At 48.2% G+C, this 25,203-nt stretch overlaps 2 protein-coding genes across 7 annotated transcripts in view; both read right to left on the reverse strand.

The window, feature by feature from the left end:
- Window positions 1-25,203, reverse strand: part of IFT43 (intraflagellar transport 43) — a 580,365-nt gene that overhangs the window by 418,650 nt on the left and 136,512 nt on the right. The window lies entirely within an intron of this gene.
- Window positions 1-25,203, reverse strand: part of TTLL5 (tubulin tyrosine ligase like 5) — a 769,178-nt gene that overhangs the window by 56,054 nt on the left and 687,921 nt on the right. For all 5 annotated transcript variants that reach the window (XM_069638032.1, XM_069638034.1, XM_069638033.1 and 2 more), the window contains one exon: window positions 4,217-4,422. In XM_069638032.1, the coding sequence (XP_069494133.1) occupies window positions 4,217-4,422 (206 nt within the window). The remainder of the gene's footprint in view (window positions 1-4,216; window positions 4,423-25,203) is intronic.

Below are 25,203 nucleotides of genomic sequence, written 5' to 3' on the forward strand. Positions count from 1 at the left end.
GCCAAAACAGTACCCAATCAATCTTTTGCCCAAAAGCCTCCACCTTTGCCCTAAAGCCTCCTGTCCACGAGTGTGTCCGCAGCCAGGACTGCGTACAATCAACTTTCTGCCGTAAAGCCCCCGGTCCACGAGTGTGGAAGCAGCCACTACTGCATCCAATCAACTTTCTGCCGTAAAGCCCCCTGTCCACGAGTGTGGAAGCAGCCACTACTGCATCCAATCAACTTTCTGCCGTAAAGCCCCCTGTCCACGAGTGTGGAAGCAGCCACTACTGCATCCAATCAACTTACTGCCGTAAAGCCCCCTGTCCACGAGTGTGGAAGCAGCCACTACTGCATCCAATCAACTTTCTGCCGTAAAGCCCCCTGTCCACGAGTGTGGAAGCAGCCACTACTGCATCCAATCAACTTTCTGCCGTAAAGCCCCCTGTCCACGAGTGTGGAAGCAGCCACTACTGCATCCAATCAACTTTCTGCCGTAAAGCCCCCTGTCCACGAGTGTGGAAGCAGCCACTACTGCATCCAATCAACTTTCTGCCGTAAAGCCCCCTGTCCACGAGTGTGGAAGCAGCCACTACTGCATCCAATCAACTTTCTGCCGTAAAGCCCCCTGTCCACGAGTGTGGAAGCAGCCACTACTGCATCCAATCAACTTTCTGCCGTAAAGCCCCCTGTCCACGAGTGTGGAAGCAGCCACTACTGCATCCAATCAACTTTCTGCCGTAAAGCCCCCTGTCCACGAGTGTGGAAGCAGCCAGGACTGCATCCAATCAACTTTCTGCCGTAAAGCCCCCTGTCCACGAGTGTGGAAGCAGCCACTACTGCATCCAATCAACTTTCTGCCGTAAAGCCCCCTGTCCACGAGTGTGGAAGCAGCCACTACTGCATCCAATCAACTTTCTGCCGTAAAGCCCCCTGTCCACGAGTGTGGAAGCAGCCACTACTGCATCCAATCAACTTTCTGCCGTAAAGCCCCCTGTCCACGAGTGTGGAAGCAGCCACTACTGCATCCAATCAACTTTCTGCCGTAAAGCCCCCTGTCCACGAGTGTGGAAGCAGCCACTACTGCATCCAATCAACTTTCTGCCGTAAAGCCCCCTGTCCACGAGTGTGGAAGCAGCCACTACTGCATCCAATCAACTTTCTGCCGTAAAGCCCCCTGTCCACGAGTGTGGAAGCAGCCAGGACTGCATCCAATCAACTTTCTGCCGTAAAGCCCCCTGTCCACGAGTGTGGAAGCAGCCACTACTGCATCCAATCAACTTTCTGCCGTAAAGCCCCCTGTCCACGAGTGTGGAAGCAGCCACTACTGCATCCAATCAACTTTCTGCCGTAAAGCCCCCTGTCCACGAGTGTGGAAGCAGCCACGACTGCATCCAATCAACTTTCTGCCGTAAAGCCCCCTGTCCACGAGTGTGGAAGCAGCCAGGACTGCATCCAATCAACTTTCTGCCGTAAAGCCCCCTGTCCACGAGTGTGGAAGCAGCCACTACTGCATCCAATCAACTTTCTGCCGTAAAGCCCCCTGTCCACGAGTGTGGAAGCAGCCACTACTGCATCCAATCAACTTTCTGCCGTAAAGCCCCCTGTCCACGAGTGTGGAAGCAGCCACTACTGCATCCAATCAACTTTCTGCCGTAAAGCCCCCTGTCCACGAGTGTGGAAGCAGCCACTACTGCATCCAATCAACTTTCTGCCGTAAAGCCCCCTGTCCACGAGTGTGGAAGCAGCCACTACTGCATCCAATCAACTTTCTGCCGTAAAGCCCCCTGTCCACGAGTGTGGAAGCAGCCACTACTGCATCCAATCAACTTTCTGCCGTAAAGCCCCCTGTCCACGAGTGTGGAAGCAGCCACTACTGCATCCAATCAACTTTCTGCCGTAAAGCCCCCTGTCCACGAGTGTGGAAGCAGCCACTACTGCATCCAATCAACTTTCTGCCGTAAAGCCCCCTGTCCACGAGTGTGGAAGCAGCCACTACTGCATCCAATCAACTTTCTGCCGTAAAGCCCCCAGTCCACGAGTGTGGAAGCAGCCACTACTGCATCCAATCAACTTTCTGCCGTAAAGCCCCCTGTCCACGAGTGTGGAAGCAGCCACTACTGCATCCAATCAACTTTCTGCCGTAAAGCCCCCTGTCCACGAGTGTGGAAGCAGCCACTACTGCATCCAATCAACTTTCTGCCGTAAAGCCCCCTGTCCACGAGTGTGGAAGCAGCCACGACTGCATCCAATCAACTTTCTGCCGTAAAGCCCCCTGTCCACGAGTGTGGAAGCAGCCACTACTGCATCCAATCAACTTTCTGCCGTAAAGCCCCCTGTCCAGCCTTCTACCCTAAAGCCTGAATCCATACATTAAATCAAAGAAAGAAAAACGAATGGTAGATTTTCGGGTGAACGAAAATTACGTATCACTAGAAATTTCAACCAGTACCCCATTCAGTGGCATTACAGTGAACAAGGGCAGCGGGGGCATGTCTCCTGCACCCTTGTTCACTGTAATGTCAGCAGGGGTTGCGAGGGTGTCCCCTGCACCTGTCACAATAAACTTTTTTTTAAAAAGAAAAGAGGACCTTGCTGCGCCGGTTCCCATCCACGCAAGTGAAGGGAACCAGTGTTGCAAAGGGATGCAGAAGATGGCGGAACACAAGGAGGTGTGCCGCCCACAGTTAAGTAAGGGGGTGGGGGGAGCGGAAATGTCTGGGGGAGCGAAAACCAAAAGTTATTTTTGGTAAAGTAACTTTCGTTTTTTTCTTCTTCGAACATTTCGGATTCGAGTAAATCTCGGTATTTTGTCTTGGACCCATATGAAGCCGGGGAAGGCACACAAGGGTCAAGGACCCATTGCAGTCTAAGGAAGCACGAAAACAAGATGTTGAGATTAAAAACAAGTCTGGGAAGCCCCGAGAAGGCATAAAGGGGTCAGAGACCCACAGAAATGAGAGAAAAGACGCAGAGCAAATCGGGGAGGCCCGAAAAGCCCTAGAAGCATCTGAGACCCAAACTAAAGCGAGCAGGATCAAGAAATGATAAAGGAGCGAGAGCCAATTGTTAAATGCATTTACTGGAACAACAATCAAGACTGGCAGGGGAGTAAACCAGACTTGATGATACATTTCATGGACTTTGCTTTTGATGATTGCTTTCTTGCGAGACACAGCTGCAGTTGAAGAAAGAAATAACTACAGTCGAATCTGGGAGGAGAGTGAACCTGATTTGCTGTGTGATATTTGTTTTGTGAAAGTAAAACCATTTAAAACAAGAGGACTTGCAGATCAAGTCTGGTAGGATCAGGAACGAGACTTGATAAGACATTTGTGAGGTGAAAGAAGAAGATGGGAAGGAACTTGGGTACTGTGTTTTCTTGTCAAGATTTGAAAATTAAGAACTGAACATTTTAGTTGGAGTCTAGAACAGGAGAAACCTTCTTCTGGATCCAGAAGGTCGCAGTTTTCCTTAGTTAATTTAGTGTGCAACGGACAGAAATAGGTTTGGACACAGAACGGTGGACATTTTATGTTTTTGGACTTCCTGAAAGAATCCTTAGTGAGGTAGGGAAACCCCTCATAGAAATATGGCTGGATAGGTTTTCCCTTTTCTTTATTTAACTTATTTGCCAACAAATATGCCCCCTCTGTGTCAGACTCGCACTTCTGCACCCTTACGCTTGGCTTGCTCATAACATACACAAACCCTGCAGATTGGGTGACGAATAAAGTTCTTATAAGGCCTGCTGCTTCTGCATTGACTGTGTGGTTATTGGACTCCCTCAGATGTTTTGAAATATTGATGCAAGCGTGAAGGCCTGTTGCTAGAGTTCTCTGTCTAGCTCAGCCTTTCACCCTGAGAAAACAACTCATAAGCCAATAAAATGTCTTACACACCACAATTGTAGAGATGGGCACTGCATTGTTCTGGAACCACACTCCATGGCATGGAGTCCCCCCGACCCTCATCAACTGTGGCATCCTAAGCAGATACCCCAGCTTGCACTGCACAGTAGCGAGGCTGCCGTATGGTTTTGTACCCCTCCAAATCATTTACTCTGTTAAACACAAGTGCAATTAAGGTTCCCTGCTCTGATTGGATCCGATTGCACAACGGAATAGTCAGTGCTTGAAATCCCTTACTAACCTGAAGGCTTTGGTGGAGAAGCTAATAGTGAAGGTTGCATGGGATAAAACGGATCTGGGCTCACAAAAATGCCGGGAGCATACCTTCCAGGGCGCTGCGAGGGAGTTTTCCGGAGCAACACCTGCTTGTGGTTGACGGGGGGTTTTGGAACGTGCTGGGAGGTGCTTGTTGCCTTCTGTGTTGCCATCTTTTGGTTGCTAGGTAGAATGTGTCCGGTCCAGTGGGTGCCAGAGTTCTCCGGCAGAGGGTACTGGCTAGAAATTGGATACTGTTGATTGGAAAATACAACCTGGAAGACAAAAATAACAAGCACCAAAAAACATTAAAGGAGAGGGTTTTCAGATCTACCAATTGCTGATGATTTTATTGCCACATGAAAGTAGAATAACAGACTTTGACACATTCTTTGCATGACAGAGTGAAATGCAATGCATGAAAGGAATGCCAGGTACACGTGTGGGGTGAGGGATATGTTTGTCTTCAGAAGTGACTATATCTCATGAATGTGGTGTGCACACTGGGAATAGAGAGGAAAGTTTACATGCCTGCCGGTACCACCAACTATCTCAAAAACCTGCCTTCGCTTGGAATTTTCTGGGGATTAGTGGAAAATTACCTTAACATTTAAGAGAGAATCATCGAGCCTCTCAGCAACCGCAGACCCAGGACCCCTCTCTCCAAACTAATGTCTTACCTGCGTGGCCCTGTGCCCCCAAACAGAGCCACGGTACACAGCAAAGGGCAATGGCAAGCCTCAAGCTCAGCACTGGAAGGAGATTGCAGAATGAACAAGGCTTACCCTAGTCCACAGCCTCACCACTGCTTACACCAGCAGTGTTACCCAACCAACTCTGACACTCAGAAGGACGCATTTAGACCCAAAACCCCATGTGGGGATCAGTCATGAGAGACTACTGACAGTGTTAAGCCAGACGGTAAGTGCAGCAGATTGTGAAGAAGCTCTTAATGCTAGCGTGGAGCAATTAACTAATAAAGGTTTTGTAATCGGTTTACCAAGAAATTATCGAATTAAAAATAATCAAAAGGAGAAATGACCACATTTCTTTTTTCTAATAATGCGGTGAAAGCCCCCCGCACACCATGGCCCTCACCCCCCTAGCTTAACTAATACCCTTGCCCCACCCAACACCTAGATTTTAATAAAAACGACCCAAAATGTCCAAAGAAATAGGTTAAAAAAATGCAGTCATTTCTTCCTGGGTTTTTTTTGTATTCGATCATTTATACGGATACCGTTGTAATCTACGGGTATGGCGAAGGATATATAATTGGAACCTCGTGGTGGAAGGTGCCGCGTGATAACTCCTCTTGACTGGACCGCAAGTTCCAAATTCACTCAACTACAGACCAGAGACATGGCTCTGTTAGAAGTAAAGTTACTGGCCTCTAGGATTGCCATTTTTGATCAATATCAATTTCTCTCGAGATTATTCAAATTTGTGATTTCCTACTATTAGACTAAAGAGGCAACAAGAGGCGCCGCAGACACCTAGAAATGGACTGTGATGCCGTTTGAAGCCGCATCTTATCATGGAGTCGAAGGCATTCACGGTGCCCCTAGAGTTTGCAAGCCCATTCCTCACAACACAACAATACGGCCGGGACAAATGAAGGCACCCTGACGAAATAAAGGATGGAGTGGAGGTTCTAGGGGGCAAATCTGTATCCATCACAAACAATGATCAAATGTCAAACTTTACTTCAAACAGAGCAAGTACTCACTTGATTCTTCAATCTTTAGAAATATCCAGGTAAAGGCACTGAACCAAAGATTGACAAAAGCGTCCTCATTGCTTGCATCCAATTTTAGACAAGAAAGACTTCCTCCATATCAGATATGCAGACACCTCTAAAATGGGCAGCGGAATCAACTCTGGATCTGGCAGTTTGAGTCTGACTTTTTCGGAGCAACCTCACAGCAGGCGGATACAAAAAACACCATATATCTTGCCCTGGATTGTTCCGTTAACGTAGTTAGTTTAGTTTGAAAGCTCCTCAAAAATCAATCAATAATTGCCTTTGCTTTCTGAACTCATTGGTTCTGATTACATCCTAGCCAATAGCTCTCTTAGAGTCACGTCCATGCAGGGCTTCAGGAGGAGCCACCTCTAGCATTCTGAAAAATCTCTAAACTCCACCCCGGTACTCCGCAAACTTAACTACTGCACCTGTCCACTCTTCGGCCACCTCTATTTTTTCACTCTCCTCAACAAAGTACTCAACTTTCCCACATGCAACGTCAACCTCTACCGCCTCAGCCAGGTGGTTCTCAATGCTAAATTGTTTCTCTCCTCAAGTTTCTACTTCTGGAAACTGATCAATGGCCAAGCTTTGCACAAACGATCGGATTTCATTTCCCGCTCTTTGATAGCTCAACACACCATGGACTTCTGGGCTTTTTGGGTCCATCTCCTGGGTTAGCCAAACTAACCACAAAGTCAAGGAGTTAAAAAGTCACAAGCGGGAAAAATTGTCAGTAGTGAAACGGGTCACAAAATATTGCTGCAGTGCAAAGGTCAACATGGAGAATGTATTCAAAAGTGACACAATCGTCCTCTATGAGCTTTTCATTGCCCCCTGGAGGGCTTTAGTCTCTCGTTTCTCTGCAAGACGTTAACCCGCTTTTAGAGCCCCCCCCCTACCTCCGCCTGGCAGCACAGCTGCAAACTTTGCTTGAAAGGGTATTTCAAAGAACATCAACTGTCTCCTCGCCTGCCTGGGCCATTTGCAATTTAGGAAGCTCTTCAATGTAGAAATAGCAACTCAGTGGATGTGCCAGCCAATCAGGCTTCTCCAAACATAGGATGAATTACATGAACCAAGCCCAGGTTCTTAAATACAGGGTTCTGGATGTTTTGCTTCACTCTGGCCCCGGGCAGTTACCAGCCAGTTCAGCCCCCAGAAGGGGGGCCTATTGCTTAACTAATGCTGTGCTTATATCATCCACATGACGCATTGCCTTCTGCAGCTGTGCTGCTGTAACAAGAATCATCTAATATTTCTGAGGCCAGGTTTAGCAAGATAACTCCCTTCGTTCTGCTGATCTCTTCTTACTTTCTGTCCCTCCACCTCATTGTGCCTCTTCTCGTTTCCGCTCCTTTCAGCTCCTTGCTCCCCTACATTGGAACTCCCTACCTTTCACTATCCGCTCCATCCCCATCTATTCCTCCTTCCGCTCCTTCTTGAAATCACTCCTTCATTCCCCTCTCTGACACCTTTCCCCTTTCACCTTATCTCTCCTTCTAGTACCCTCTTCCTTGTTCTCTTATCTTTCCCCGTTTTTTCCAAGATCTCCTTTCTTCCTACTACTCACTTTACTCGCTACTCTCTCTCCCTCTTCTCCCCCGACCCCTCCTTTCCTCTTCCTTCTTATATGCAAATTGTTCTACATGCTGTTTTTCTGGTTTGATTCATGTATACTGTTATTGCTTCTACTGTTCCATGTTTGATGTTTTCTTGTTGTTAAACTGTAAAGCACTTTGGATTAAAGCGCTATATAAACAATAAAATCCAAAATACAAATAACCATCTTCTACTAGGAGATGAGAACCTGCAGATAATTGTAGTCCTTTTTGCACCCTGTCAGCCTCTCCTCACCACCCTTATGGCTATCAAAAAGGTTTCATGTTTAAAAGAAAGCTGTTCCTCATCTTATTCCATGTTTTTATGTTTGTCTGTGATTTTAGCAGTTATCAGCCAAGACCCAAGCAGATTATCTGGTGTCTTACCATCCACTTTATTCTTTTTTTTTCTTTTGTTTCACTACTAAATGTTTAGTGTCTAGATTGTCTAATGAGCTTTTGCAGTATAAAGGACACAAGGTGGGCGAAATGAATAGCAATTATTGGTTTACTTTATGGTCTCATTTGGCTGCTATCCCACTTCGTTGTGTCATGACCTCCCGCAGGTAGGTGCCTGGATGGGGCACAACAACCGTCTGCACTCCATGCATCTCTCATGAAAGTGGTGCCCCAAAAGGAACATACCCAGGCAAGACTTGGGGGTCGGGCGGCCCCAACTGGAGCTGGACTACTCTCCTAACCAGCCCTGATTCTGGCAGGTTTCCTCCCATGAGTTCTGCCAGCGTTTGTGCAGCAGATGAAAGGAGGCCTGCGTGCCTGTGGAGGGAAAGCATCCCAGCAAAATGGAACCAGTATAAAGAGCGCCATGGGAGACTTTTTCAGTTTCCATTGTGTGTATTTAATGACTACATTTTCAATACTACTTTATGTGGGCGACTTTTTCTCTGAAACATTTTCACATAGAACCAATTTGTAAAAAATGATCAGATATTGAACTCAAGAGTCGAGCAATGCAGTTGTGGTGTCCTCCATTTGCCTGGGCTATGTGATCTTTTATTTGAGCCCAATCGCTTGCTCTGAGCGGTCGGACCCGGTTGCTGTCAGTTGCGCTCCACGGGGCGAGCATGGTAACCCCAGTGTTTCCTCCTCCGGGGAGTTGTCTTAAAGGGAAAGTGACAATATTATTGGGTTGAGTTGGGGAAGCCTTCGAAGGCATGGGAGGCATCTAGCGATGGAGCCCCAAAGAGTTTCGATACTTGAGCCTGGACGGGACAGAGTGTGATTGGGGCACGCCGGTAACGGAACGCATTGGGTTGACCTGGCTAGGTCAGGGCGTCTCGTTCAGGGTTTAAAAACAGGCTTCCGCTGCGGAAATCTTCCAGCACAAGATACACCAAATAATTAAGCACATCCCACAATTCCTCAACTATAGTGACAACATCCTAGTGTTTGGTGAAACCCAATAACTCCAGGATGATGCACTGCGTTGCATATGTATGGCACTTGGAGAGCAATCTGATTTTAAATGCTGACAAATGTGAACTCAACAAAACAACGCTTACATCCTTTGGGCATATCTTCTCGCAAGCAGGTCTCCAACATGATCCTGAAAAAGCGCTCGTAGACGTGCCCACTCCTCAATCAACATCAGCTGTCCATTCATTCCTAGGAATGGCCAGCTACTGTACACTATATGTACAGGACTTTGTATCCGTCAGCACACCACTTCGACACCACAGAGGAAAGGGACAAGATTTTTTTATGGTCCAATGACTGCGAGGAAGCTTTCAAAGAAATCAAACGGCGGATCGCATGGCATATTTTACGACCCAAACCTTGAAACAGAACTGACCGTAGATGCAAGTCCAGTTGGACTAGGAGCGATTCTAGCTCAATTCAAGCTTGGCTACCCCCCATCTGCATCACGACGCATTGTAGCATACGCAAGTCGCAGCCTGTCTTCTGAGAGCACAGCGGTAGTGTGGGCCTGTGAGCACTACCATCTATTTCGATATGGACAAAACATCAACATCATAAACCATCAGACCCTCACAACTATATACGGAAAGTCAGCAGCGGAAATGCCTCCCTGCATTGCTAGATGGGGACTTCGCCTACAAAACATATTCCTTCAAAATATTCCACGCCTCGGGAAAGAGAACAATCCGGCACACTTTCTGTCGAGGTATGCCCTCCCTGCGAAAGAGGAATCACAATCCTGCAAAGCAGATCAAAATGTCAACTACATTATCAGCAATGCACTGCCCAAGTAGCTCACCATCCCCGAGCTCCTCCACAGCCTGGACCAAGACCCAGTCCTCACAAAAGTCAAAGAGCGAATATCCTCTGGCAGATGGCATGACTCAAAACGGGATGAGAGAGTCCTATCTGAGATGGAACAGAAACAGACATTTCATCTTCTGAAGGATACCCTACGCTTATCTGCAGAAGGTCTACTGCTAAAAGAAGACGGCATAGTAATTCCAGAAACACTACAGGACAGTGATCGACATGGCACACAACGGGGATCATGTCAACCAAAAGACAACTGCGAAAAAAGTATGGTTTGCCAAGATGGACATGAAAGTCAAAAAGATCTGAGGAAATTGCATGATATGCAAGGCGGTTGCACCACGCATGTTCCCAGAACCCCTCAAAATGACAATCATGCCGCCTCAAGTATGGAATGAGGTAGCAGTCGACATGTTTGGCCTCCTGCCCAACTGCAAGCATGTCCTTGTAACATGGACAAAATGTCAAGGTTTCCAGAGATGAACTTAATACGGTCCACGGCGGCGCAGGCTGTCATTCCAGCGCTGGACAAAACGTTAGCAGATTACGGCATTCCAACCATCGTGAAATCCGATAATGGCCCACAGTTCAGTGGACAGCAGTTCTGAATGTTCGCTGAGCACCTAGGTTTCCAGCATCGGAAAATGACCCCACTGTGGCATAGTGAAGCGATTCATGGCAAACCTGAAACACACACTAAAAGTAAGTTCCATTACAAGAGGATCGTTCATGCAAGCAATCTGTACCTTGCTCAGAGACAATCGGAACAGCCCTCATAGCTCCAGAGGAGTGTGGCCCTCAGAACTCATGTTCAGCAGAATTGTAAGAACCAACATTCTCCACTTGCCCACTAGCGAAGTATCTGTCGATGCAGAACTAAAGGCGAGAGAAAAGGACAAAGAAAGTAAGGAAAGAATGAAAGCGTACGCTGTTGCAAGGAGGAAGGCCAAGGAGCCAGAGGTGCGCATAGGGGACCAAGTACTGGTGCGCCAGACACAAAGATCCAAATAAACACCTGCGTTTTGTCCTCAGCCCCTGACAATCACCCATGTTAAAGGATCCATGTTAAAAGCAGCAAGTCCCAATGGCGCCATCACCCGAAACTCCTCTTTACTCAAACAGGTGAGAGAAGAGACAACACAACACAGTGATGAGAGCGCCTCCTCCTGGGACTGCTCGGATAGCTGCTCAGACTTCATGGGCGCTGATGTGGCCACAGACAATAGTGACAGTGAGAGGGACGAGCACACCCCAGTGACCCGCAGCCGGTCCAAAAGAACAATATGAAGCCCCACAAGATGGATAGAAGAAATGGGGTAAACAAAGAAGTTCCTTGTTGAGTAAAAGGGAGTAGTGTCCCATCTCCAGGTTTGTGAACATTCAGGAAGGACCCAGTCCTCTGTTCATGGTGAGCACCAACTCTTGCATCGAGGGGGCGGAGTTAAAGCCTCAAAGTTAGTTAGAAGATATGAATAAACGAATGCTGACCTACGCTGCCCCATCTACGTGTCTTCAATGCCTAGCTGTTTCTTCCAGCATTCTTGTTTCAATACAACAAGCCTGTACAGTGACAAGCAAAAGAAAGAAGGTGTTGCGTTTCAGCCGCAAGTCTCACCCTCAAGCACAATCAGGCCTGTACAGTGACAAGGAAAAGAAAGAAGGTGTTGCGTTTCAGCCGCAAGTCTCACCCACAAGCACAATCAGGCCTGTACAGTGACAAGGAAAAGTAAGAATGTGTGGCGTTCAGCCACCAGTACCTGCCCACATCAAAGCTAGCTCATTGATGACATGAAGCGTGGGTGACCATCTGGTGGAAATGTGCACAACATGGGGTGGGGAAGCGACTGGATACTGGAGGGGTAACTCAGACACAACATTTCGCACTCCGGAGGGCGTTTTGCTCAGCCCTCCATGCATACCTGATATCTAGGCAAATAGATAGCTAATCAAAATCTGCCGTCACTTGTCTGTCTCCCCCACCAGAGATAGTGCAACTGTGGCGGCTAGAGGGGGGAATATGGCAGTCTTTCCCCCAACAGAGGAACCACAACACCACAAGCAGGCAGAATAACAGATCACACACGGACCAGGCAGGAAGCCATACCACCTCCTCTCTTCTTGGAAAGACGGCAATCAAATGTCGCCAATGACTGCCGCTGTTTATGATCAATCTGGAGGCCAATGGGAGATCTGAACTACACTTCAGGCACAAAGATGGCAGTGCAGCTGAATCCATGAGGGTTTGGGGGTGAAAGCAGGTCAAAGAAAGCTCAGTGAACCAGTAGGAGCACTTTCACCAAACGATGGTGGGAACAATGTATTTAAGGAAGCCAAGAGGTGACCAGCCACATGTTTTGATAGCAAAGAGAATATGATAATGTATAAAATCAGGGTACGCTAGAGTACAAGGTGGGCAGATAAAAACGCGGTTCGCCCACAATACCAGTCATAGGCAAGTGACTTGGAAGACATAACAGATTTGAAGATCCGAGACTTTGTGATAGTTCACACAAGCAGAGACAAAATCCAGGAGAATTCCGTTGAGTCAAATATTTAGCGCAGGAGGAAGGAGCCAATATTGCTCGAGTAATGGCGGAAACGGCCACACATGCAAAAACAAAAAGGGAAAAACATGATATGCCAGCAAAGTGGTCCCTTTCCCCCGTGGCAGAACAGTACAATGGGGTAAGGAAGAGCCTTCGCATGCAGGAACCAGATCTGCATAGAGTGGGCACATGGAACACTCAGCGAAAGAGACAAGGGACACCAATACCCCAAAAACACAGCTATGGGGAGAAATCAAAAACTGTGATGCCCGCTGACAGAGAAACTAGACTGCGCTGTGTTGACTGAGACTAAAGAGACAAGACTAGTGGCAGGCTCCGGGTCATAACCTCACAGTTATTCTTCTGAAACAGCACCATAGGCAAGTTGGGGCAAGAAAAAGTGTATGTAAAGAGGTTGACATTCAAACCCAAACTGTATGGAGGTGCACATGCTGGCCTATCTATTGGATTACCAGAAATGCCTCACTGAATGCACACGACACACGACTTCAGTCAAGTTTCACCTAGCGGAACATGGGCAGCCATCTTCGGATGGCATGATCAGAGGAAACTAAAAATTAAGGTGGATTTATGCAGAAAGGAGCAGGTTAATGATGCTGGACAAACATGGGAGGACAAGGCCACATAGTGAGGTGTTGGATCCATGCAGTATGGAACATGTCGTGATGCTGGAAACAGAAACATGGGAGGACAAGGCCACATGGTGAGGTGCTGGATCCATGCAGTATAGAACAGGCCGTGATGCTGGACAAACATGGGAGGACAAGGCCGCATGGTGAGGTGTTGGATCCATGCAGTATAGAACAGGTCGTGATGCTGGAAACAAACATGGGAGGACAAGGCCACATGGTGAGGTGCTGGATCCATGCAGTATAGAACAGGTCGTGATGCTGGACAAACATGGGAGGACAAGGCCGCATGGTGAGGTGTTGGATCCATGCAGTATAGAACAGGTCGTGATGCTGGAAACAAACATGGGAGGACAAGGCCACATGGTGAGGTGCTGGATCCATGCAGTATAGAACAGGTTGTGATGCTGGAAACAGAAACATGGGAGGACAAGGCCACATGGTGAGGTGTTGGATCCATACAGTATAGAACAGGTTGTGATGCTGGAAACGGACACATGGGAGGACAAGACCACATGGTGAGGTGTTGGATCCATGCAGTATAGAACAGGTTGTGATGCTGAAAACGGACACATGGGAGGACAAGGCCACATGGTGAGGTGCTGGATCCATGCAGTATAGAACAGGTCGTGATGCTGAAAATGGACACATGGGAGGACAAGGCCACATGGTGAGGTGCTGGATCCATGCAGTATGGAACAGGTCGTGATGCTGGAAACGGACACATGGGAGGACAAGGCCACATGGTGAGGTGCTGGATCCATGCAGTATAGAACAGGTTGCGATGCTGGAAACAGAAACATGGGAGGACAAGGCCACATGGTGAGGTGTTGGATCCATACAGTATAGAACAGGTCGTGATGCTGGAAACGGACACATGGGAGGACAAGACCACATGGTGAGGTGTTGGATCCATGCAGTATAGAACAGGTCGTGATGCTGGAAACAGAAACATGGGAGGACAAGGCCACATGGTGAGGTGTTGGATCCATACAGTATGGAACAGGTCGTGATGCTGGACAAACATGGGAGGACAAGGCTGCATGGTGAGGTGTTGGATCCATGCAGTATAGAACAGGTCGTGATGCTGGAAACGGACACATGGGAGGACAAGGCCACATGGTGAGGTGTTGGATCCATGCAGTATAGAACAGGTTGTGATGCTGGAAACTGACACATGGGAGGACAAGGCCACATGGTGAGGTGCTGGATCCATGCAGTATAGAACAGGTCGTGATGCTGGAAACAGAAACATGGGAGGACAAGGCCACATGGTGAGGTGTTGGATCCATGCAGTATAGAACAGGTCGTGATGCTGGAAACGGACACATGGGAGGACAAGGCCACATGGTGAGGTGTTGCATCCATACAGTATAGAACAGGTCGTGATGCTGGAAACGGACACATGGGAGGACAAGGCCACATGGTGAGGTGTTGGATCCATACAGTGTAGAACAGGTCGTGATGCTGGAAACAAACATGGGAGGACAAGGCCACATGGTGAGGTGTTGGATCCATGCAGTATAGAACAGGTTGTGATGCTGGAAACAGAAACATGGGAGGACAAGGCCACATGGTGAGGTGCTGGATCCATGCAGTATGGAACAGGTCGTGATGCTGGACAAACATGGGAGGACAAGGCCACATGGTGAGGTGCTGGATCCATGCAGTATGGAACAGGTCGTGATGCTGGAAACAGAAACATGGGAGGACAAGGCCACATGGTGAGGTGCTGGATCCATGCAGTATGGAACAGGTCGTGATGCTGGAAACAAACATGGGAGGACAAGGCCACATGGTGAGGTGCTGGATCCATGCAGTATAGAACAGGTTGTGATGCTGGAAACAGAGACATGGGAGGACAAGGCCACATGGTGAGGTGCTGGATCCATACAGTATGGAACAGGTCGTGATGCTGGAAACGGACACATGGGAGGACAAGGCCACATGGTGAGGTGCTGGATCCATACAGTATAGAACAGGTTGTGATGCTGGAAACAAACATGGGAGGACAAGGCCACATGGTGAGGTGTTGGATCCATGCAGTATAGAACAGGTAGTGATGCTGGAAACGGACACATGGGAGGACAAGGCCACATGGTGCGGTGTTGGATCCATACAGTATGGAACAGGTTGTGATGCTGGGCAAACATGGGAGGACAAGGCCGCATGGTGAGGTGTTGGATCCATGCAGTATAGAACAGGTTGTGATGCTGAAAACAGACACATGGGAGGACAAGGCCACATGGTGAGGTGTTGGATCCATGCAGTATAGAACAGGTCGTGATGCTGGAAACGGACACATGGGAGGACAAGGCCACATGGTGAGGTGCTGGATCCATGCAGTATAGAACAGGTTGTGATGCTGGAAACGGACACATGGGAGGACAAGGCCACATGGTGAGGTGCTGGATCTATGCAGTATAGAACAGGTCGTGATGCTGGAAACAGAAACATGGGAGGACAAGGCCACATGGTGAGGTGCTGGATCTATGCAGTATAGAACAGGTCGTGATGCTGGAAACAGAAACATGGGAGGACAAGGCCACATGGTGAGGTGTTGGATCCATACAGTATAGAACAGGTCGTGATGCTGGAAACGGACACATGGGAGGACAAGGCCACATGGTGAGGTGCTGGATCCATGCAGTATAGAACAGGTTGTGATGCTGGAAACGGACACATGGGAGGACAAGGCCACATGGTGAGGTGTTGGATCCATACAGTATAGAACAGGTCGTGATGCTGGAAACGGACACATGGGAGGACAAGGCCACATGGTGAGGTGCTGGATCCATGCAGTATAGAACAGGTTGTGATGCTGGAAACGGACACATGGGAGGACAAGGCCACATGGTGAGGTGTTGGATCCATGCAGTATAGAATAGGTTGTGATGCTGGACAAACATGGGAGGACAAGGCCACATGGTGAGGTGTTGGATCCATACAGTATAGAACAGGTCGTGATGCTGGAAACGGACACATGGGAGGACAAGGCCACATGGTGAGGTGCTGGATCCATGCAGTATAGAACAGGTTGTGATGCTGGAAACGGACACATGGGAGGACAAGGCCACATGGTGAGGTGTTGGATCCATACAGTATAGAACAGGTTGTGATGCTGGAAACAAACATGGGAGGACAAGGCCACATGGTGAGGTGTTGGATCCATGCAGTATAGAATAGGTTGTGATGCTGGAAACTGACACATGGGAGGACAAGGCCACATGGTGAGGTGTTGGATCCATACAATATGGAACAGGTTGTGATGCTGGACAAACATGGGAGGACAAGGCCGCATGGTGAGGTGTTGGATCCATGCAGTATAGAACAGGTCGTGATGCTGGAAACGGACACATGGGAGGACAATGCCACATGGTGATGTGTTGGATCCATACAGTATGGAACAGGTCGTGATGCTGGACAAACATGGGAGGACAAGGCCGCATGGTGAGGTGTTGGATCCATACAGTATAGAACAGGTCGTGATGCTGGAAACGGACACATGAGAGGACAAGGCCACATGGTGAGGTGCTGGATCTATGCAGTATAGAACAGGTTGTGATGCTGGAAACGGACACATGGGAGGACAAGGCCACATGGTGAGGTGTTGGATCCATACAGTATAGAACAGGTCGTGATGCTGGAAACAAACATGGGAGGACAAGGCCACCTGGTGAGGTGTTGGATCCATACATTATGGAACAGGTCGTGATGCTGGACAAACATGGGAGGACAAGGCCGCATGGTGAGGTGTTGGATCCATGCAGTATAGAACAGGTCGTGATGCTGGAAACGGACACATGGGAGGACAAGGCCACATGGTGAGGTGTTGGATCCATACAGTATGGAACAGGTCGTGATGCTGGACAAACATGGGAGGACAAGGCCGCATGGTGAGGTGTTGGATCCATACAGTATAGAACAGGTCGTGATGCTGGAAACGGACACATGGGAGGACAAGGCCACATGGTGAGGTGCTGGATCTATGCAGTATAGAACAGGTCGTGATGCTGGAAACGGACACATGGGAGGACAAGGCCACATGGTGAGGTGTTGGATCCATACAGTATAGAACAGGTTGTGATGCTGGAAACAAACATGGGAGGACAAGGCCACATGGTGAGATGTTGGATCCATGCAGTATAGAACAGGTTGTGATGCTGGAAACGGACACATGGGAGGACAAGGCCACATGGTGAGGTGTTGGATCCATACAGTATGGAACAGGTCGTGATGCTGGACAAACATGGGAGGACAAGGCCGCATGGTGAGGTGTTGGATCCATACAGTATAGAACAGGTCGTGATGCTGGAAACGGACACATGGGAGGACAAGGCCACATGGTGAGGTGTTGGATCCATACAGTATAGAACAGGTTGTGATGCTGGAAACAAACATGGGAGGACAAGGCCACATGGTGAGGTGTTGGATCCATGCAGTATAGAACAGGTTGTGATGCTGGAAACGGACACATGGGAGGACAAGGCCACATGGTGAGGTGTTGGATCCATACAGTATGGAACAGGTCGTGATGCTGGACAAACATGGGAGGACAAGGCCGCATGGTGAGGTGTTGGATCCATACAGTATAGAACAGGTCGTGATGCTGGAAACGGACACATGGGAGGACAAGAACGCACCATGAGGTGTTAAAAAAAAATGTGGGATGCGTGAAAGTTAATGAAGTGCTAGTATTCGACTCCTGTCCGTCTGCCCCCACCAAGGTGGATACAACAGCCCACCAGCTTCTCCCTGGCTTGGATAGTGGGCAGACTACACGTTACCAGTGATTTCTTGCTGGAGTGGAGCGGGTAGGCCAGTGCTGCAGCTTTTGGCTCAGGGCACTGCATGCGAACTTCAATACTTGGACCTGGTCCACGGTGTTTGTCCGTTCTCAGCTAAGAGGTTGGGAAGGGAGGCGGGCACAAGCCTGGCCTCTGGATCCAGCTACAAAGCAGCTGCCAGGCTTAGAAGCCGACAAAGGGCCGATATAAGAAACACCTGAGTAGAGAAAAGGCAGCCAGGACCACACAAAGGAGGCAGAACACTCTGCCCCCGACTCTGCCAAAAGGCCGGGGGGAGCCCGGGAACACTGCCCGCCGTCTGCGCCTCCTGCGCAACCATTTTCTAAAGGATTGGCTTTAAGATCCCGAGTCTGTCTCTACTGCTGACCCTGTGCCCTGCTTATGATACCACATCTTCATGGTTATCCCTGGTCTGGCAAGGGATACGATCCAAGAGCCTGGTACTGCTAGAGAACCTGAAACAGGCCTGGCTCTTGGAAAGCCCAAGTGTGGCTACGCTTGAGGGGGAATGGCCATGATGCAATGATGGAAAGTGAGGGGGAAATGGCCATGATGCAGTGATGGAAAGTGAGGGGGACTGGCCATGATGCAGTGATGGAAAGTGAGTGGGACTGGCCATGATGCAGTGATAGAAAGTGAGGGGGGACTGACCATGATGCAGTGATGGAAAGTGAGGGGGAATGGCCATGATGCAGTGATGGAAAGTGAGGGGGACTGGCCATGATGCAGTGATGGAAAGTGAGGGGGGACTGGCCATGATGCAGTGATGGAAAGTGAGGGGGGACTGGCCATGATGCAGTGATGGAAAGTGAGGGAGACTGGCCATGATGCAGTGATGGAAAGTGAGGGGAGAATGGCCATGATGCAGTGATGGAAAGTGAGGGGGACTGGCCATGATGCAGTCATGATGCAGTGATGGAAAGTGAGGGGGACTGACCATGATGCAGTGATGGAAAGTGAGGGGGGAATGGCCATGATGCAGTGATGGAAAGTGAGCGGGACTGGCCATGATGCAGTGATGGAAAGTGAGGGGGGAATGGCCATGATGCAGTGATGGAAAGTGAGGGGGACTGGCCATGATGCAGTGATGGAAAGAGAGGGGGGAATGGCCATGATGCAGTGATGGAAAGTGAGGGGGACTGGCCATGATGCAGTGATGGAAAGTGAGGGGGACTGGCCATGATGCAGTGATGGAAAGTGAGGGGGGAATGGCCATGATGCAGTGATGGAAAGTGAGGGGGACTGGCCATGATGCAGTCATGATGCAGTGATGGAAAGTGAGGGGGGAATGGCCATGATGCATTGATCGAAGTGAGCGGGAACGATCGGGAGCGGTGTTCCACTACTTTTATTTTTTCTGTTTACCATTCCTCTGCTTTTTAAGACCATAGAGACCATACTATACAGAGGGTGTGCCCATGCATGTCCCTGTGCAAGAGTAAAGATGGAAGAGGAGCCTTAGTTACTAGTCACTTAGACTATAGCAATGCCCCAGCCGCTACACTTGCCACATTCTGCAGTATGCTTCCGCCTGCCCTCCCTCTGCCGAAAACACAGTCCCACTACTTTTTTGAGTACACTTCTACCCCTGCCAAGGTGCTATGTTGGAGTCTCTCGGCGCCTGACGTGAATTTCAGGAACATCACACCCAAGTCTGCCTAGTGGCATGCTCCTAGCACTGGCTGTGTGTAGCAGAAGGCCAGAGAGGCATTGCGGCTTTCCTGTCATGGATTCCTATTATGCTTTCATCTTCCTTATCTACTCGGTCAGCAGCAAAGACAAACGGACATTTAAAGAAAACATTTTCCAAAAAACAAAATGAAACAGTTTGTGATAGCATGAAACGGGTCGCCATAACTAGCTGGGTTCATGACCTCTGCACCAGCCAATCACAGCCAGACCCAACGCATAATAGGCTGTGGACCTGATCCGTGGAAGTGTTTTATAATGGCACAAGCCCATAGGAAAACGTTGCATGAAGCAGGCCCGCTGTGTTATTCTCTCGTCCTCTTATTTTTGCAGGTCCTCTCTGCGGCTTGTCGGCTAGTTGATAGCACTCTTCCTTCCTGTGAATTCTGACTCCTCGTGTGTGTTATTAGTACCACTTTGGATTAACCCGTTTTTTACTGTATTATACATGTTTGTCGTTGTTATGCTGCTTGCAGTGTACACATGGTCTTCCTGGTCTGCGCTGTTTGTTACCCGAGGCGGGCGGCCGCGCTCACGGGAGATGCTCCAAAGGTAATTGGGCTTGGGAATTCAGAGGCCCTGGGCAGGCTGTGGAGGCTCCCGTGGACTTGGCAGGTCGGACACACTTGGTGTTTTAGTCCTCTCTTTACGCAACGGAAGCTCCGGCCTTGTGATAAATGCTCGGCTCCCTTTCCCTGTGCCACAGTACAGAGGCTCTACATTATTTATAATACTGCCTCTGGGCTGAGGTTAGCCAATAGGTCACGGGCAACGTTCCTGTCTTGACTGCAAGATGATGCTATACATTGCGGGTTCGAGCCTCTGTTCAGCGAGTACATTGATTTTCGTTTCACAAACTGCTGTTTAAACATTTATTTTCATAAAAGCGTCCTATGCGCCCTTGGTATGTGCACATGCGGCTTATTTAATCATTTAGCTTAACCCTTAAGGGTCAAAAAAGGTCTGCATTACTAGGCCTCCCCTTGGAAATTCCACAGCAGGGAAGTTGGGGCAATAGGCACTCTTGCGCGGGTGCCATCTCCTTGCATACATGCGCTTATGTCATTTTGAAAGTAGAATAGTTCATTTCTGCCAAGTCACAGATTCCACAACTCCACCTACTAGCCATCACTGGAAGTTTACCTCCAATTCTGAGAAACATCAGCAAGGCATTGTGGGTATGCAAATTAGACCACATGCAAATCTTTTTCTCCAGGAAATTGCCTTTGTCTTAGAGGACAGTGCTACTTTATACATATCTTAATCCACCCAAGAAAGATATTTTGCATCAGTTCAGTATAGCCCTGACAACCTTATTACGGTCATCAGTTCAGTATAACCCTGACAGCCTTCTTCTTCTTCTTCAAATTATCGACAGCGTGGGCGGACCCACGCAGGCGCTTCTGTATCCAAAAGGATGATGTGCAACTACCCCGCCAATCTTACACACCGCCCTCTAATCTCATAACTCCTCCCACCGCCCCGTCTGCCCCACAAAATCTAGCAGCACACTGCTCCTCTCTCTGCCTCACCCTGACAGCCTTGTGGTTGGAGCATTGGGAAATGTTTTCAACACACTAAGAAAGTTACGGTGGCCTTAAAAAGACTTGGAAAAAAACCTTTCACCAGAAATGTGAAAGTAGAATAGTCGATTTGAGCCAGGTTCCACATTCCACAACGCCACCTAGCAGCTGTCGCTGGATGTTCATCTCCAGGCGTGAGCCACATTAGCAATGCATTGTGGGCATGCAAATTAGGCCAGATGGAAATCTTTCGCTCCAGGAAATTGTGCATTTATTTTTGAACTTTATAATCAATTCCTGCTCAGTACAAATACTCTTGATCTGCAACAAGGACTTTGGGGGAGGATAAGGTGCCGTTTTTCAGAGGCGTGTGTGCCCTTCTCTGCATACATGCGTTTATATATTTATGATTGTATTTCTGAAAACTTATTTTACATTCCTGTTTTGTCTGAGTAATATTTTCACTCACACAGTGGAACCCAAAACGCTCCACTTATATGGGATCGATTACCCTCATGCCTGCTCGTCAGATTGACCTACTTTAATAATGGCACCAGATGACTGGTATTGCGGTTACTCCTTCTGCCTGCAAAGCAGTGGATTGCTATGGACCCGATACTGGTGTAACCTCTTCTGCCTGCTTGGCAGTGGATTGCTATGGACCCGATACTCATGCTACCCCTTCTGCCTGCTCGGCAGTGGATTGCTATGGACCTGATACTGGTGTTACCCCTTCTGCCTGCTCGGCAATGGATTCCTATGGACCTAATACCAGTGCTACCCCTTCTGCCTGCTCGGCAGTGGAGTGCTATGGACCGGATACTGGTGCTACCCCTTCTGCCTGCTCGGTAATGGATTCCTATGGACCTGATACTGGTGTTACCCCTTCCGACTACCAGGCATGGGATTCCAATGGACCCAAAGCTGGTGTTACCCCTTCTGGCCTGCTCAGGAGTGGATTCCTATGGACCGGATACTGGTGCTACCCCTTCTGCCTGCTCGGCAATGGATTCCTATGGACCTGATACTGGTGTTACCCCTTCTGCCTGCTCAGGAGTGGATTCCTATGGACCGGATACTGGTGTTACCCCTTCTGACTGCTCGGCTGTGGATTGCTATGGATTTGATACTGGTGCTACCCCTTCTGCCTGCTCGGCTGTGGATTGCTATGGATTTGATACTCGTGCTACCCCTTCTGCCTGCTCGGCTGTGGATTGCTATGGATTTGATACTCGTGCTACCCCTTCTGCCTGCTCGGCTGTGGATTGCTATGGATTTGATACTCGTGCTACCCCTTCTGCCTGCTCGGCTGTGGATTGCTATGGATTTGATACTCGTGCTACCCCTTCTGCCTGCTCGGCTGTGGATTGCTATGGATTTGATACTCGTGCTACCCCTTCTGCCTGCTCGGCTGTGGATTGCTATGGATTTGATACTCGTGCTACCCCTTCTGCCTGCTCGGCAATGGATTCCTATGGACCTGATACCGGTGTTACCCCTTCCGACTACCAGGCATGGGATTCCCATGGACCCAAAACTGGTGTTACCCCTTCTGGCCTGCTCAGGAGTGGATTCCTATGGACCTGATACCGGTGTTACCCCTTCTGTCAGCTCGGCTGTGGATTCCTATGGACCTGGAATGCTTGGCAGTAGATTTGTATGCACCGATGGGATAATGTGGTTGCTACATTTGTCAGACTCTACACTTAAAGGTGCTCCCAAAAAGGAAGTCAGAGTTCTGCAGCTGTGCATTTCTTAAAGGATATTTTATCTTTAACTTTTAAAATATAACTTGAATGTGAAATGTATTAAGATGTGTGATTGTGTATTATGTATTAAAGGGACGTATTTGTTAAAGGTTAAGCATAACCATGTAACACATTTTAAAAAAGAAGTCAGAGTAGTGGGTCCTATGATTCCATGCATGCGCTGCTCGCGCCCAATAGAAGATACATGCTTGACAATTTTACTGTGTTCTCAGGAGCAATCTGGCCTTCCTCCTGCTTCGATGCATGTGTTCTTGGGATACTGGTTGGTATATCTATGTTTACAATGCTATCTATTGTATTATTTGGTTTTAACAATGTATTGTTGGGAGATCTGATCTTGTTTCTTTGATTGTTGGTGACAATCTGTACCCTTTCTCACTGTGTTCAACATGGGCATGGAACTTTCAAGTCCAGTCAAATAAGGATTTCAAACGAAACTGGCAGGGTGGTGGCGAGTCAGAAGGAGCAGCATAGGCATGAGCAGCTTCTCGCTCTGCTCTTAGGGGCGCTCGGGCACCCTTTCCACATGTGGGAGGCACCCTTCTTTCTCTTTTAGATGTGGGAAGGGCGCAACCTTGTATTCATGTTTCAGGTGAGAAGTGCCACGAGCCCTGGCTAAGAAGTGCCATAAGGTCTTCACTAGCCTCAGGAGAGGTTTTTCTCGATCGCAGCCCTCTAACTTCCCTGCAAGGATCATACACTGGTTAGGGTTTCTGGTCAAGGCTGCACACACCATCAGTCTTGTCAGCTAACATGGCATTGAGGGCATACTTTCTCTTGATGTGTCTGGGGTCTGCTTACACTAATAGAGCACATGTTTGCTTGTATGAATGTGCAACTCTCCATTTGTAAGAGAGTAGTGTTTTGGGGATTTAACATCTGTCTATGGCATAATTGCACCTGCATCTTAATTGACTGGCCTCCCCAAACAGATGGAACCACCATCTCATAATTTCTGCCACTAAGAGAATTCTATTGGGTTCAAATGTATTCTATCTAAGTGGGCAGTGTTTGTTTGACTTTAAAACGGGCAGATATTTTGGATATTCTCCTCTGCGTGGTCGGTGGGGTTTGTTCTCTTACCGTTAGTTTCCCGTGACTGGTTCAGTGGGTATTCTCATAAATGGGTCAATTTACGTGACTTTCACCTCCTCCTAGGTGCCTGGTACAATGCCTCTGGGACATAAGGCCACATTTTCTGTTTATATTCTATCAATAAATCATCATCACCATTTATTTCTGCCCAACTGGGTTATGGCATGCAATCGTGTTAACATTAGCTTGTCGGTATGTAAATAGTTTAGTATCAGAGTAGTAGGGCTTTGCAAAAGAGCTTTAAACTTGCATAATAGTAAGCCTTTGATCTTGACATAGAATGGCTAATCCCCTCACTATCGCGAGTGGGGGTTTAGATTCTATTAAAGACACGGAGGCGTGTATTATCCCTCCCTCTGGGGTTGATAGTAGCTCTTTTCATCTATGGGTTATGCTGGTGTAGAGGGTTGTAATTGCAAGGATGACACTACCCTATGATTGCCATAGGGCATTTCTCTTCAAATCAGCAAATTTTCATACTTGTTTGGTTTCAACGTTATTGGTGTCAGGAGGTTTCTTTCCTATTGTTTCCTCACCCTATATCCATGGGGTGTAGTTGCACATGTGTCGTCAGTTTTGGCTCTCCCTTTGTTCAGTCTCAAACATTTATGTTACAATAAATACAATGGGTAGTGTTTTTTCTCAGAATGTTCTCATGTCAGCTGGCCTTGCCTATTGAGACTACGACAAGAAGACAAGTATTAAATGGGTAGGGGACGATTAACGTGACCTATACCTTGTCAAGGATTACATGGAACATCTCATATTATGTATATTGGCAAGCGATATAAGGAAATGGCTGGGGAGTGGGCCGTGGATCAGTCCACGCAAGGTTTCTTGTTCCTCATGGTAACATAGCTAAATGACTCAGTCTTAACTCTGCTCCATTTTAAGGTTCACAGAAAGTTGTCATTTGTCTTAACGGTACATTTTTGGACAGCAGGTACCCTTTTGGTGAATGTTCCAAAGAATATTCCTATTGGTAAGTTGCATCAAAGACTGGTTTCTGTAATCCAGGATGTTTGTTATCCTGACGCAGAGAATCCTCTTATGTGAAACATTTAAACACTTGGTTTCAATGTAACACATCACATATGGAAGATATGGAAAGGGCCATTTGGGTCTCATTTCCGCTTTCCCTTTGCTTTGAATTTGTTTTGCTCAGCATTCATGCGGGAATCACCTTAGGTTCTTGACCTTTTCAGATTAGCACAGTTCATTTGTTATAGGGGTCCACCTTTATAAGTGTGCGTTTAGGGGGGGTTCTGGTGCACCCCCCCATTTGGTTTGACGGATCCTTCAAGGTATATTTGAATATACATTATAACCCCTGTGATTCCAGGGGGTATAAGCAGTGACCTAGTGGTTGCCATTT

Source organism: Ambystoma mexicanum, chromosome 14 (genome assembly GCF_040938575.1).
Source record: "Ambystoma mexicanum isolate Mex_15411 chromosome 14, UKY_AmexF1_1, whole genome shotgun sequence".
Taxonomy (NCBI): domain Eukaryota; kingdom Metazoa; phylum Chordata; class Amphibia; order Caudata; family Ambystomatidae; genus Ambystoma; species Ambystoma mexicanum.